General features: G+C 29.2%; 1 protein-coding gene across 1 annotated transcript; it reads left to right on the plus strand.

Moving 5' to 3' along the window:
- The first annotated feature begins 7,332 nt into the window (after window positions 1–7,332).
- Window positions 7,333–10,999, plus strand: brat (brain tumor). Its single transcript, XM_065499526.1, has one exon. It carries the CDS (start codon window positions 7,470–7,472, stop codon window positions 10,578–10,580), a length of 3,111 nt encoding a protein of 1,036 aa, XP_065355598.1. The 5' UTR covers window positions 7,333–7,469; the 3' UTR covers window positions 10,581–10,999.
- Window positions 11,000–16,609: the final 5,610 nt, after the last annotated feature.

Raw genomic sequence — 16,609 nt, forward strand, 5'->3', positions numbered from 1 at the left:
TGGGTGGTGGCTTCTTTTGTACATACTTTTGCGTTTAATAACCCTCCAACATTTGCTATCTAAACCGATGTATGTATGTATGTAGTGATATAGGATTTATTGTATAAGGGCGGTTTTTTGTTGGTTCTGGTTATAGATATTGCCTACAAGTGGTGGGTGGTTGTTAATGTCTGCCCCTTCTTTATACTATTCCTACTGTAAATTTCAGAATATAACAGAAACAACAAAAAAAAATTAGTATTTAGTGGCGTACGTGATTGCTGTCTCTATGAGTGCTACACATACTAGAAACTGTGTAAGTGGAGGCATTTAAGAGGATTCAATCATTAAATCAGAAATATTTCCGAATTTATGTTGCGTATATAGCACCTAAAGAAACTTCAACCGCTATATGAGGCTATCAGCGTATATAGTGGTAAATTCAACTTACACTACTTTTGCTACATTAGTTTGTTATATTAAGCTCTGTGCAAAAACGATATTTTCAGATTCATCTGCTTTTGAATACCGAAAAGGTAGTTTACCCAACTTTTGTATTGATAGTTGGTAATGTAAGATCTGTATGTAACACCAGAACAGCAAACAAGAAAAATTGTGGGTTACACCACTTTTGCGCTGATGGCATCATATTTAGGGTTCCTAATTTCTTTCACTTTTATTCATTTCCGGGAAGTAATACCATTTTTATACACATCATCATTCCTTTTGTAACATATAGAAATATTCATCGTAGACCCACAAAAGTATATATATTCCGGTTCCTCATAAGATACTAAGACGATCTAGCTATGTCCGTCCGTCTGTCTGTCTGTTGAAAACACGATAAGGCTCAAACGAAAGGAGCTAGCTGGCTGAAAATTTCCACAAATACTCTCTACTGTTTGGTATTGAAAATGGACAATATAGGTCCATGATTTCACCTAGCCCCCCATACAATTCTCCCCCCGGAATACAGTTTTAGCAGTCATAAATATGTTGATAATGCGACAATCCGGACAAAACACAAATTAGTTCCAAGTACATACTCTGAAATTATACTGTATAGTATGTCGAAAATCGGACGACATTTGTCCATAGTCCCCATACAAGGTCACCCTTGGAAAATTACTTAAACATTCACAATTGTTTTACAATACTTAATAACGCGATGAAATTGGATGCTATTTAAACCACTTATTTTCATTATTATCTCTTAATATACATATCCTTAGAAGTTATAATTTTAGGCTGCTTAATTCATTTAAAAACATTAAATTTTAGTTTTATAAAGTTAAATTTTTCATGTTTTAAATAAAATTGTTTCGGTGTTTGTCACACACAGGAACTTTGTTGTCAATTATGTTCATTTGTTGTTAACCTGATTAAAATGAGTGACGAGAAAAAAGTTGCTAAAATTATTAAAGATTTTCAACCAAACCCAACTTGGTCCTACAAAAAGTTGGCCAAACAATCAAAGGTATGCCGTCAAACTGTTATTAAACAGTATCGGGAGAACTTGTCCGTTGATAGAAAACCTGGTTCAGCTAGAAGAATGATGTTTCTAAAGCCAATAAATAGAAAGCATTTTCAAAAGAGCTCCCTACACATTCGGTTAGCTCAGTACTCGGACTATTTGGTACGAAAACTTAAAGCCAATGCAGGTTTAAAAACTTACAAGGCTCAAAAAGTTCCTGAAAGGAATTCTGCAAAGACAGAAATTGAAGTCAAATTTTATACAAAAAATATTCCTGCTGCATAATGGATGACGGAACGTATGTTCTGGAAAATTTTTCCCACTTCCGGGTCAATATTTTTATGTTGCTGACGATCGAGGGAATGTTTAGGACCCAAAAGCAAAAAAAAATCCCAAAAAGTTCTTGGTATGCAAGCGATATGCAGTTGCGGCAAAAGAAGCCAAACAGTTGTTACAAAGAGTTCTATAAATACCGAAATTTACATCAAGGAATGTTTTCAAAAGAGGACGCTTCCATTCATAAGTCTTCTTAATGTTTTCAATTACTTTTGAACTGATTTGGTATCCTGTCACTATGAAAAGTATTGTCCTGAGTGGTACAAGAACAATAACAATGACATGGTGTTGTTGTTGTGGTAGCAGCAGTGTTTGCTGAGTTGACAGCCCTTGGCCGAGTGAACTCGGGTCATTCCGGTGTGTAGAACCGGCTGTCTTGTAAATGACATCTCTGTGTTCCGAGCTAATCGGCAACAGCAATGCTGTATTGCCATGCTGTTCCCATACCAATTATTTCTTCAAAGACTAAATACCTTCAACACTCTGTCAGTCTCTGCACAATTTAATAGTGTAGTTTATGTTGAGTACGAATATTGAATTGAATTGTATTGAAATATGTATATTTTTGTTTGTTTGTATGAATATTTTTCTTCTTGCATTTACAATCACGCACACGTATGGATACCAAACATCCAACTCATCCTTCGTCTATACAGTTATTGTACTGTTGCTGAGGAGTAATTTGTTGTTATTTTTCTTTTTATTGTTGCCGATGTTGTTGTTAAATATTCGTTGTCGTCACACACTCTCCTAGGAAATTTGTATAAAAATTTTATTGATTTTTTGTGTTGTTGTACCACCTCTTCAAATATAACTTTTCTCTTATCCATCATATTTGTTTATGTATGGCGTTGTTGTTATTGTTATTTAGGAGTGTTGTTGTTAGTGTGTGTATTTGTGATAAAACACATTTTTACACTTTTATTTATATTAGTCATTCTTAGGTGTTTGTTTATTTAATTATTGTTTTCTTTTTTTTTGTTGTTGTTTAATTTTCCTTATATTCCCTTGTATAAGTGTGCGTGTGTGAGGGAGCGTGAGTATGTAAAAATGATTTTTCTTTTCATGGTTATTTGATGGAAAATTAAATTAAAAAAAAATTCCAAAGTACGCGAATGAATTTTTTTCTTTTGTGTTACACGAGTTTATGTTTTCAATATTATTAATTTGATTATTGTGTGCTTGTTAGGGAGAAAATAACGTATGTACTTTCAATTTATAGGACTAGATAGGGTTTGTTATTAAATTCTATTACAATTAACCCATTTAATTGCAGTAAGGATTCATATGATAGCCTGGTAGTGTTTTACATTCTGTTGATAAATATCTGTTTGAAGTACATAATTAAATAAATTTGAAGGAACTATGCTAAGTTTTCCATCGTCTTATCTTTCAAATATTTCAATTCAATTTTTCAATTCGTACCTAATTTTATCAAATTTATCAGATATTTCAGTTTGGCTACTAAAAACAATTTTATAATGCATTTTATTTTGTTTCAAAAACAAAATTAAAAGTATTTTAATCGGTTCCATAAAGTTCTTTAGGAACTAGTTGTTGATCTAAAGAACTAGTCCATAGAACCAATAAGAAACTAGTTCCAAATTACTCGTTACTATAAAAATGGAAGAATAATAATATAGTTGCACATAACCGGTTCCAGAAGTGGTTGCTATTCGTTAAAGAACATAAAGTTTTTGTTGATTTTGGGTTCGGAATTTCTAAACATTTTTCTAGATATTTCAATTTTATAATGCATTTTATTTTGTTTCAAAAACAAAATTAAATGTGTTTTAATCGGTTCCATAAAGATCTTTAAGAATTAGTTATTGATCTAAAGAACTAGTCCATAGGACAGGACCTATGAGTAACTCGTTACTATAAAAATGGAAGAAAAATAATATAGTTGCACATAACCGGTTATAGAAGTGGTTACGATTTGTAAAGAACCTACAGTTTCTGTTGATTTTGGGTTCGGAATTTCTAAACATTTTTCTAGGATTATTTTTAAACTTTTGTGTACCAGTTAATTATATCAAACTGATTTTAACAATTTCTGTAATAGTGAAGAAGCGAACATTTTTCCAGGTATATTTTTTTTTTTTAAAAAAAGTCACTTCAATTTCCGTGCTCTGTCTTTAGCCTCTAAATTTTTTGCAGAGTTCGTGTCGTACTGAACTAACCGGACTGCTTTCCTAACGGATGTGTTGGGAGCTCTTTTGAAAATGCTTTCTATTTATTGGCTTTAGAAACGTCATGTGGATCACATTCCTTCTACCTGAAGTAACTTTTTTTTATCAACGAACAAGTTCTCCTGATAATGTTTAATAACATTGGAAATAGTTTGACGGCAAACCTTTGATTGTTTCACCAAATTTTTGTAGGACCAAGTTGGATTTTGTGGATAATATTTAAACATTTTAGTACGCATTTTTTTCTCATCACTAATTTTAATCAGATTAAGAACAAATAAACATAATTGACATTAAACATAATAACTGACATACTTTTCAAAGGTAACTTGATCAAAAAAATCAAATAATACTTGGATTTAAAGTTTTAATGAAAAACGTGTGTTAAGAATTTTACGATCTCAGTCCTTATTTGTTGTCTCTTAATTCAAGAGTTCAGAATCCTTTTAAATTTTTTGAATTCCATTATGTTTTAATTTCCAAATTAGACAATTTTGTAACATCCTGGTTTTGTTTTCTTTCTTCTTCTTTTGCTTTGATTGACAAACACCCTCTAAAAGCCAGCCTCTATTGTAATGTCAATGACCTTTGTACCACAGCAATAAAAGTAGACCTTTTAGGGTTAAATTAAATGTTACAGAGTTAAAGAGAATATTCTCAGTCGTTGGATAAAACGTACCCTTTGTAAAACAGAATTGCCTACTACTATGGTGTTGATATAATTGTTGTTGCTGTTTATTTTGCATTCACAGTTGTTGTCGTCATCTCAACACTGTTATGTTTGTGAGTTTTTATTGTTATCACTGACTGACAAATAAAGCAAAAATAAAAACAACGATAACGCAACAACAAACTTTTTCATATCATCTGCTCTATTCTATTTAGTTCGACAAACTTCTTGCTACACAACTACACACACACACAAATACAAACATCTCTGTAATGTGTGTTGCATTTTCCACAAACTTCAAACATTTTTTTGTATACAAATGTGTGTATTTTTGTTGTTATATTTTCTTTGTTTTTCCTTGTTGTTTTTGTTCGTATCAAATTGTTCTAGCCTGTTTTTCCCGGGTCGTTTACTGCACAATGCGCATAGTTGAATATTTTTGTTCCTCATTGGTGTTGTTGTTTTCAATATTGTAACTGCTGCCTGCCAGCCTGCTGTTGCTTATTTGCTCTGCTGTCTTTTCAGTTTGTTTGAGTTTGATGGGAAAATCCAACAACAACAAGTACATACACACACTAACACACACACACATTTACAAAAATAAACTATACAACAACAAGGAGGAAAGCAATCAAATACAAATGTCCCAGTTGAAAAATATCCTTTTCATATACAAGACACATGTAAAATTTAATTTTTTACACGGACAGTTGTTGGTTACTACACAAAAAAGAAAACATAGAAAAAAACATTATTTTAATGAATTTATAAAAAGTATTGTTTGTTTTTGTATTTTACTACATATTTGTTGTAATTTGAGAAAAATTTATTTCGAACATTTGCTTCCTTTTCCTACTTTTCAATATTTTAAACAATTTATCAATGTAATTTTATGCAATTAATTTTAATATCATTTCAGCTTGTCGTCCTTAATATTAATTGAATAATCATATTAATTAATTTGTTTCCTTTCCCCTTCATTTACAGGACTTTTTCATACGTTTAATTGTCTTGAATGTTTGAATTTGTGTTGAGAATTTAAACAACAAGAAAAACAGCAGCAATAAATAAATTTTATAACTTCATCACGAACATCATACAGCAAACAAAATAGAAGAGAGATCAAAAAATAACAGAAAAGAAATGTTTAACGAAGAGAGTGTGTATAATTTTTTTATAGATATGAAACGCATTAGCGCCTAAACATATACTACACATATAAATGGATTATCATACAACGTGTAACAATTCACAATAATAAAACGATTTATAACTTCAAAAATCAAACAACACACACAAAACAAAAAAGGAAATCTAGTATTATAGAAGATCATTTAAACCAGAGGACAAAACAATAATTATTTAAATAAATAATTAATAACAACGTTAATAATTTTTGACCATAAGGGAAAAATATTTTTAACTATACAACAGGGAAAAAACTCTAAAAAAAAGGTGAGTAGTTTTTTAATTATTTCATAAAACTAGTGGTTAGAGTGAATTTTAAAATGTAAAATGTTTATTTAGTAAAAAAAAACTATCAGCCCAATTATGAATAAAAAATTCCGAGGGAGTTTGTTCCCAGGGAGTTTTTTTCCCATTGAATTTGAATAGGAAAAATGAGAAAAGGGAAAAAACTCCCGGGGAATTTTTATTCATAATTGGGCTGTATGTGACAATTGATTGAAAATATAAAAAAATATTACGAGAAATGTAGTTTTCAAATTAGATCAAAGTTATCGATAAATGCTCTATAAAATTAAAACTAATAAAGAACGTTTTTTGGAAAATTAAATTTATCGATATATTTTCTTTATAATATTTAAGTTATCGATACATTTTTTATATTAAATTGAAGTTTTCAATACATTTACTTGAAGTACAGTATCAATAAATTATCGATAAACTGTCTATAGAAAATTTAAAATAAAAATTTTTCAATAGAAATGTAAAGTTATCGATATATTTTCTAGACAATTATATCGATGAATTGTATGTAGAAAAATTAAGTTATCGATACATTTTTCTATAGAACGGTAAAGTTATCGATAAATTTTCTATAGAAAATTAATGATATATTTTCTATAAAAAATTAAACTTAAATTATAATAAATCGATGAAATTGTCTGTAAAAATTTAACTTATATATCTTTTCTGTATAAAATTCAAGTTTTGGATACGTTTTCTATATTAAATAAAGTTTTTGATAATATACCTCCAAAAATAAAGTTATCGATAAATTTTCTCTACATATCCTAAGTTATTAATAATTTTTCTTATCGATCAATTTTTTATAGAAAAATAAAGTTATCGATTATCACCAACTTGACCCAACCGATAACTATGTTTATACAGCACTTCAAGTTATCTACCAACAAATGCAAAAAAAACTCATGTTTAAACAGTTATTAAAATATTAAATATTTGTCCAATTCACAATTGGTGTCGTAGCGTTGTATCATTGTATATCGTAATTTTTTTTATTAATGTTTTGTTTTTGTTTCGAAAAATTTGTTTGAAAAATATTTACGACATACAATGCTACAACGCTACGACACCAATTGTGAATTGGTCAATTGTTTTTTTCTAATTTATCTAAATATATTTTTAATTTAAAAACTCTCGTTCAATTTTCTACATATAATTTACGTAAATTCTATTCTCTTCTAGGTATTTTTTCCGGATTTTCTATTAAAATACAACAACAATAACAAAAAAAAATAAATATATGAGAAATCTAAATAAATTTTGATTTGGAAAAGAATTTGAAAACGAACCGAAAATATATTCACACAAGATTTGAAACGTGGTGTCCAAAATGGCCACATCTCCCACACCATCATTAGACTCCATACGTGGTACAAATTCCATTGAATCCTATATTGAACATAATGGTTATCTATCCGATTCACCACTCACATTAAGCGGTTCCTCGCCACCGGTCAGTGACTCAGCCATTTGCGATGATTTTACAAATGTTGTAGGACAAACTGTTGTGGGACAACATCCGATTTCAGCATCAGTATCATCCTCCGCTTCAAGCACATCATCAGCGTCATCCTCTTCATCGTCGTCCTCGTCGTCGAGTAGTGGTTTAAGTGGTTGTGGCAGTACATCTAGCAGCGCCTCGAGTACAACATCCAATACGGGTGGAGGAGGCGGCGGAGGAGGGGTAGGTGGTCCCGGTGTTATAGGCAGTGGTAAGGGTAGTCCCTGTAATACATTGTTGGGCACATCGGCAAACGGCAATGTCATAAACGTGACCACAGCGAATGGTACTAGTGCAGCACCACGTTGTACCGCCTGCAAAAGCAAACAATCCGATGCTGTGGCCAAGTGCTTCAATTGTGTAAGTTTTTTGTGCGGCAATTGTTGTACAGCTCACGAATTTATGCATTGTTTCAATGGACACAATGTTTGTTTGATTAAGGGTTTCGAAACTGGCACCACAACACATCCCGGCAGCAATTCACAAATGAGCAGTAATCCCATGGATTTTAAATTCTCCAGTTCTTTAACCATGATGTTGCAACAACAGCAACAACATCAGCAACAACAACAACAGCAGCAACATCATCAGCAACAACAGCAGTCACAGCAACAGATGCAAAAGGCTCCCACACAACAGCCTCTATCACAATTGTCAAAGATTGTGTTGAGTTCAGCCGCCGCAGCGGCTGCAGCAGCAGCAGCTGCCTCTTCATTTAGCAATGATTTGAATTCCAACGATTCCTCGATTATGGGCCAGGAAGATATCTTCGCAAGTATGCTGCCCTCTAGCATGCGTTCAACACAACAATTAATGCCAGCTTCAATGAGCCAACAACAAATGCAGCCACAACAGCAGCCCTTGTATTGTCAGCGTCACAAGAACGAGATCTTAAAGTTCAGCTGTCGTACATGCTGTACTTTGGTTTGCAAGGAATGTGTAATTTTGGAACACTCCTCGGGCTTGCATGAAGTCGAACATGTGCAAGAAAACGGCTTAGGCTCTCTGAACAACCTAGCCGGCCAATCCACACCCGAAACAGTATTGCAAACTGTTTTGGCCGATTTGCGTGGCAAAGTAGGCGATATTGTCTCTATGGTAGGCAGCCAACAAATACCCGGAGATAATCAGATCCTTAACGGTTCCAAAATTAAAATGCAGTATCAAAAAGCCCACAATGAGGTCAACGAAACCTATCAGTTCTTCTGCTCCATGCTGGATGAGAGAAAACAAGAGTTACTTAAAGAATTGGAGAGTCTATACAATGCCAAGATGAACACCCACTCGGCCTGGATACAAAGATCCAAGGAGTTAATTGACAAGACTCTACAGAGTTGTGATGCTATCGAAAGATCACCCAAGGCTCACTCCATTACCGAGGTGTTAATGTTGCGCAAAACATTGGAATTACAATTGCAGGCAGCTATGCAGGAATTACAAATGAACTTCGAACTGGAGTTCATGTCAAATTATCAATCCATACAGGCTGGAGTACGCAATACTTTTGGCTACATCAGAGCCTCAGCTGGTGACATGGTACAGCAACAGGTCAAACAACCACCCATTGCCCGGCCCTCACAGTCCACTTCATCGTCGTCTTCACATGGTGGCGGCTCTTCTAACAGCAGTGTTACTGGAGGTTCTCATTTGCCCGGTGGTTTAGGTCTGTCGGCCAATCTTTTGGAATCTTCTTATTCGAATAGCTTATTGAGCAATAGAGCCAATGTTTTGCAAGCCAACCACAACAGCGGCACCACATTCGAGGACTTGATGGCCAAACGTTTCAATGCGGCCAATTCCAATAACAACACCCCCTTTGTGGGAGTACCGGTTAACAATCCCTATGAAAAGTGGAGTAACGGTGGCAGTGACAACTTGTTCTCTGCTGCACAAGATCCCTTCTCCTCCAATCAAATGATAACAAATGGTTTGACCGCCAACTCAAATTGTACCACCGTAGCTACCAGCAATGCAGGCTTAGCAGCCACTACTTTGGCTACTCTTAACATGACTAATGGCAGTGGTTGCTCCAGTTCTGATTCTATAATGGACTTGACTTCCAAATTGCTTTCGGCCACCATCTATCCACCTAAATCGCAGATAAAAAGACAAAAGATGATCTATCATTGCAAATTTGGAGAGTTTGGCGTCATGGAGGGCCAATTCACCGAACCCAGTGGTGTAGCTGTCAATGCTCAAAACGACATCATAGTGGCAGATACCAACAACCATCGCATACAAATCTTCGACAAAGAGGGACGTTTCAAATTCCAGTTTGGCGAATGCGGCAAACGAGATTCGCAACTGTTGTATCCCAATCGTGTGGCTGTAGTACGTAACTCTGGCGACATCATTGTAACCGAACGCTCGCCCACACACCAAATACAGATCTACAACCAGTACGGCCAGTTTGTGCGTAAATTTGGTGCAAATATCTTACAACATCCTCGCGGTGTTACCGTCGACAACAAGGGCCGCATTATTGTGGTTGAATGCAAGGTTATGCGTGTCATTATCTTTGATCAAAACGGCAATGTTTTGCACAAGTTCGGCTGCTCCAAGCACTTGGAATTCCCCAACGGTGTGGTGGTCAACGACAAACAAGAGATTTTCATCAGTGACAATCGTGCCCACTGCGTCAAGGTGTTCAACTACGAGGGCCAGTATCTAAGACAAATTGGTGGCGAAGGCGTTACCAATTATCCCATTGGTGTGGGCATCAATACAAATGGTGAAATTCTAATTGCTGACAATCATAACAACTTCAATTTGACCATATTCACCCAAGACGGACAACTGGTATCGGCCTTGGAATCTAAAGTCAAACATGCTCAATGCTTCGATGTGGCTCTAATGGATGACGGCAGTGTTGTTTTGGCCAGCAAAGATTATCGTCTCTACATCTATCGTTATGTGCAAGTGCCACCCATTGGTTTGTAAACATGATTTCTTTATTTTTTTATTTATATAGAAACATATAAATTATATCTAAACGTCGTACACTTATTATTATTATTATTACTACTATTATTATTATTTTTTGTTTTTGTAAGTTATAAAAAAATGCATTTTTATTATTACTATTACTACATATATTAGTTTTTGATAATGTTATTTATTATTTTTTAGTTTGAACATTTTAAAACACAAACAAAATAAGGTAATTTGAAAAAAAAATATGATGTTAATTCAAAACCCCTTTAAGATTTTCATAGAAACTTGTGAAAAATCCTTAAAAAAAACGACTGAGCTTTGTTAAATTTTTGTTGAAGAAAGAAAATGTTCTTAAAAAAAAAGAGTAACAAATTTAGAAAAAAGCTCTTTCTAAGCTATACTTAAAAAATAAGTTCTTAAATGCTCTCTACTCTCTCTATAACTAGTGAAATAAGGCGATAACTCTTTTTTTAATTGTTTGTTAATTTTATGTAAGAACAACCAACAAATTTTATGAAAAATTTGTGGAATTTTTCTTAAGAAAAGTAATGATGAATTTGAAATCTCTTTGTTTTTTATTTTAATTTTTTTATATAAGAAAATTTATAAGTAATTTTGTTGAGCTCAGTTTTTTTTGTTATAATCTTTTAAGCTTCTCCTACCCCTTACACCCCCTACCTAACCCTCATTTATTTTATAAAAAAAAACTATTTTATTTACACTAGCTCTTGCTCTCTCTCTCTACTCTACTCCCTCTCTGTCTCATTAACTTGTTTTTATTGTTGAGGTTATTTCCTTTTTTTTAATAAATTGTTTTTTATTTTTACTTTTATTTTATTATTATTATTATTTTTTAATAATTTTAAGCATAACTTCTTTTTTATATAGTTTTTTAAACAAATTTTGTGTATGTAATGTTTTATTAATTTTTTTTTTATTATTTTATTAAATTATGGTAAATTTTTATTTTATTTAAACTTTTTTTTGTGTGTAATTGTATTTTTTTTCTTCTAATTTTTGTACTTTCTGTTTGTTATACTTTTTTTTGGCTGTTTTTAATGTTTATTTCTTAAATATTTATATATTTTGTTTGCTTTTATGATGAAGAAAAGAAAAAAAATTAAAGAATTTTTTTGGAATTTAATTTTTTATATACTCGCATTAATGATTTTTTCTAAACATTTTTAAAAACTATTAATAATTTATAGTTTTACAAATGTTTTAGTTCTTTTTTGTACTTTTTTAAATAATGTATTAAAATTTATTTATTTCTTTAAATTTTTTTTTTTATATCACAAAAATCTTCATGAATTTGTATATTTTTTATAAGTTTTTTACCATTATTTTTTAATTTTTGTATTTTATATGTGTGTTTTATGTTAATTAAATTTTTTTTTATATATGAACTGAACAATTTTTGTGCGAAGCGAAATAATGTAATGATTTTGTTAATTTTTTTTATTATTAAAAAACAAAAAAAAAACTATCTAAATAAAACTGTTGATTTTTCTTAAATAAACTTCTTTTTTTTATATGAAAAAAAAAATAAATTAAAAAAACCCTAAAAAAATATAAAAATAATTTCCTTTTTAAACTAGAAAAAAATCTTTTTTTAACAAAAGATTTTTAATATTTTCTCTACTCCTGTTTGGCAATCAGTTTATAAGACTTAAAACATAACAATTCTTAAAAGAAATCTAAAAAAACAACAACAACAAAAATCAATTTACAATTAATTGTTTTGTAATTTATTTTTTTACTCTTGAAAAATTAAAACCAACCAAAACAAAAACGTTACAAAAAAACAAAACTTTTCCATGAATTTACTATTAAAGCATTTGTTTCTTTTTATAAAACAAAAACAAAGGAAAAAAACAACATTTTTTAATTGTTAATTAGTGAGTTACTCAATTGAAAAACATACAAACAAAACAAACAAACAAAAAAAATGATCATAAAACAAAAAAATATAAGATTTTTTTGTTTTCATTTTTATTTTTTTTTAAATATACAATTCAATTTTAGCTTTTAATATATTTGCTTAAATATTTATACAATTAAGTGTTTTCACAAATTAAAGAAAAAAAAGTATACCCTTATTTTTTTTATTAAAATACATATTAACTATAATTTTACAAGTAATTTAACAAATTAAAACAAAAAAACAAACAACAATACTTAAAACAATTATTAACATGTTTTATATAATTCCCACCATTTAAAATAAAGACGATTAGAATTTTAAAATTTAAATACAAATTTAACACCATCATCATCCATGTTGTAATAATGTTCTGTATATAAGAATTGTTTTCCAACTCAATTTACTGTGCTTACCAAATTTTAAAACAGCTTTTTCCATTCCATTTGACAAATTTTGCAACAATTCAAATAACGAAAATATGTAAAATATTAAATTCAAATATAAAATCTCAAGTTAGTCATAATAATTCAACAAAGTTTCGAAAATTCTATTTTAAAGTTGTATGAATTACATGCTGTTTCGAATCCTGCTTGATTTCTAACTATATATTTTATATAATTTCGTATTTATTTCATCATTCCATTGAGATCTCAATATAAAACAAGTATTTAAAATGATTTCCAGCAACAAAATTTCTCTAATGTTTGATTTCAGCTCAAAATTTATGTGTTTTGCCCCCATTATCATGATGTTTGGTTATATGTTAACTTAATGTCTGTATGAAAACCTTTAGTATAACTTTAGGTTAAAACATAACTAGACATTGTGATAATGGGGGTTAAAGTAAATATTGAAGTAATTTTTTATTTTTTTTTTTGATTTAAAAAGTTGTCACTTAAAAAAGCATTTTGAAAATAACTAAACAATCCTACAATTTGATTTATATTTTTAAATATGAATTTTAACATTCAATATACAGAACAACAACATAGATTCTTTAGCAACATTTTTTAGTTGTTTCGAACATAAAAGCTAATTTTTCGAACATTCAAAAATAACAAAATTATGTGACGAAAGTAAAAATTTTCCACCTTCATATTTTTTTTTTACTTAATTTTTCGAAAATAAAAACTACATTTTAGAAGAAATTTTCAGCATCAAAATTTTTCGATGATTCAAATATAACTAAATTATATAAGGAATGTGAAAATTTTCAACCTTCAAATGTTTCTTTTGACTTTGAATTTCAGAAGAAATATTCAGCTTCAAAATTTTTCGAACATTGAAATATAACAATACTATGTGACGAAAGTAAAGATATTGAACCTTCGAATGTTTCTTATGACTGAATTTTTTGAACAAAATAAAATAAAAAAAATATTTTTAATCATTGAATTTTTGGAACATACAAAAACATCTAACATAATTTTGAAATTCGAATTGATTCGAACATTAAAAATTAAAATTTTAACAAGAAATATTTTCGAACATGAATAGAAATGTTTGACAACAGCAAATATTTAATATTCGAATTTTTCGAACATTAAAAGATTTTCTGGAAAACAAACATTGTTATTCATGTTTGTAGACATTTTTTGGAAATCGAATTTTTCGAACATACAAAATAAAAATTTTGTTAGAATTTTTCAACTTCAAAATTTTTTGAACATTATATTTTAATAAAAAAAAAACCATAAAATGAATATTCGAATTTTTCAAAAATTTAACTTCAAATTTTTCGAACAACAAAATTGTCTGAAATTCGAAAAAACAAATACTTATTTTGTACAAAAAATTTATATCGAATGTAATGAATTATGAATCTTCGAATTTTTCGAACATTTAGTTTGGTACTAAATTTAGCACTTTATTAAAAATATTTTTTTTTACATTATTTTGTTAAGATTTTTATATTTCGAATTTTTCGAACATAAAATTTTATTTAAATATTTAACTTTTTATTAAGAATAAGTGTGTTATATGGCATCAATATGTGTTATTACACATTTTCTAAACTTTGAATTTTTCGAACATTGAATTTCGTTTAAAAATTTTAACTTTTCATTGATAATAATTGTTATTTGATACATTTTCTATTTTTGTACTTGAAATTTTTCAAACAACAAAATATCAACACAAATATTCTCAATTTTAAAATTTTTTTTAAACATAACTACTACAAACAATTTAAACATTTCATAAAAAAATTTCGAACATCAAACTTAATACACAAATACATATTAGCTAATATTTCTAATATTTGATTTTAAAGTAAAGATATTTTAAAATATCTATACAAAATGAATTTATTAATATTTTTTACATAAATTTATTTAAATTCAAATTTTTGTTTTTAAAATTTTTTTTTATTTGAATTTCAAATATAAAAACATAAAATTTTCCAAATCGTCTTTATCTTTATTTTAATCCTTCCTTTCCAATTTTTTTTATAAGACATTGTTTGTTTTTTTTTTTTGTTTTGTCACGTTATTACTACTTATATCTCGTAATATACAATATTTTTTTATATTTAGCTAAAAGAAAAAAACAACAACAACAAAACCAACAACTAGGGAATAGTTTTAAACTAAAAATTATTATTATTTTTTATTTTTATTTAATCATAAGCGCGATTATATTTTTAAACAAAAATAAATTCATTTCTCACAAAATATGTAGTTAAAATATTATTTTTTTGTATTATTTTTATTTTTTGTTTTGTTCGTAATTAAAAAGAAAAAGAAATCACACTGCTACTTATTTATATATTTTGTATTTATCTTGTATTTTGTTAAACTGAATTGAAAGAAAAAGAATGATCCTTTTTAAGAAGTAAAAAAAAAATTAATTGTTTTCTATTGCTTGTATTTTGTTTTTTGTATTAAGTTTATTTTTATTATTATTTTTTTTAAATCAATGTTATTATAGTTTGTAATTATGTTTGATTTTTCTTAAAAAAAAGCATGGCTGGTTTTTCTAATTTTTTTTTATATAAATTAATGTGTTTGTTAAACTTGCCATTTAAAGAAAAAGAAATACAAATTAAAGTTTACAAAAAAAAAAAAATTGTAGAAGTTTGTTTTTTTTCTGTTTTGTTTCAATAAAAATTATTTTTTTATACGAGTAAAAAAGTATATGTGAAATTGGATATTTTTTATAGATGGTTGATGTAGGTGTTGCTGTTAAAAGTTTTGAGGCATGGTAGATTAGTATTGTAGTAATGATTGATTATAAATTGAGAACAGTTCTGGGATACGAACAAGATATATACAGCCCAATTATGAATAAAAATTCCCCGGGAGTTTTTTCCCTTTTCTCATTTTTCCTATTCAAATTCAATGGGAAAAAACTCCCGGGGAACAAACTCCCGCGGAATTTTTTATTCATAATTGGGCTGATAGTGAATTTGATTTTGAAATATGTGTGTTAACTGAAAGTGATTCATGAAATTTGCTAATTTAAAACTTATTTTAAGTCGTATTAATATATGAATGAACGAATTTGAAAAAAACATTTCAACCATTCCGAGGGAACGTAGAGTCTTTGAAAATTTAAATTTTTATTAAGTCTTCTTACTACAAATAAAATGTATGGCTAATAAAATGATTCAGTCTAAATGACGAAATTTGTCTGCTATGCCTGAACAATTCTAGTTAGGGTGAAAAAAATTTGGTTATTTAACGTTCTTTTTCTGTGTCAACTGATTTTCAAATCACAACGAGTTTAGTTTTATCTGTTCAGAAATTATACTGTAATTTTAAGAAGAAAAAATATTTTAGAAATTCCCGATTAGGAACCCTACTCCTGTCACAGAATTCTCTGCTATCAAAAGTGAAGAGGAATTTATTCCGCAACTTTTCGTTTTCTAAATGGAATAGGCGTTTTTCAACAATTCCGTTTTTCTTAAATTTTAAACAATTTTAGCTTTGCTATGCAAAACGTTGCAAACTCAAAAACAGAATTATCAGGCCTGTCACAGAATTCAATTCCGTTTTTTGCTTTTTCAGAAAAATTAAAACGAACATTTCTTTTGGAATGAAACCACTTTCAGTTTTTAAAGTGGAATTTATATTTCTTTGTAATTATTTGTTTTTCTAAAATTTTTAATCAG

This window comes from Calliphora vicina, chromosome 2 (assembly GCF_958450345.1).
Source record: "Calliphora vicina chromosome 2, idCalVici1.1, whole genome shotgun sequence".
Classification (NCBI taxonomy): domain Eukaryota; kingdom Metazoa; phylum Arthropoda; class Insecta; order Diptera; family Calliphoridae; genus Calliphora; species Calliphora vicina.

Bases quoted from the DNA above. Each gene is read 5' to 3' on its own strand.
- brat (XM_065499526.1), top strand. From the start codon at position 7,470: ATGGCCACATCTCCCACACCATCATTAGACTCCATACGTGGTACAAAT.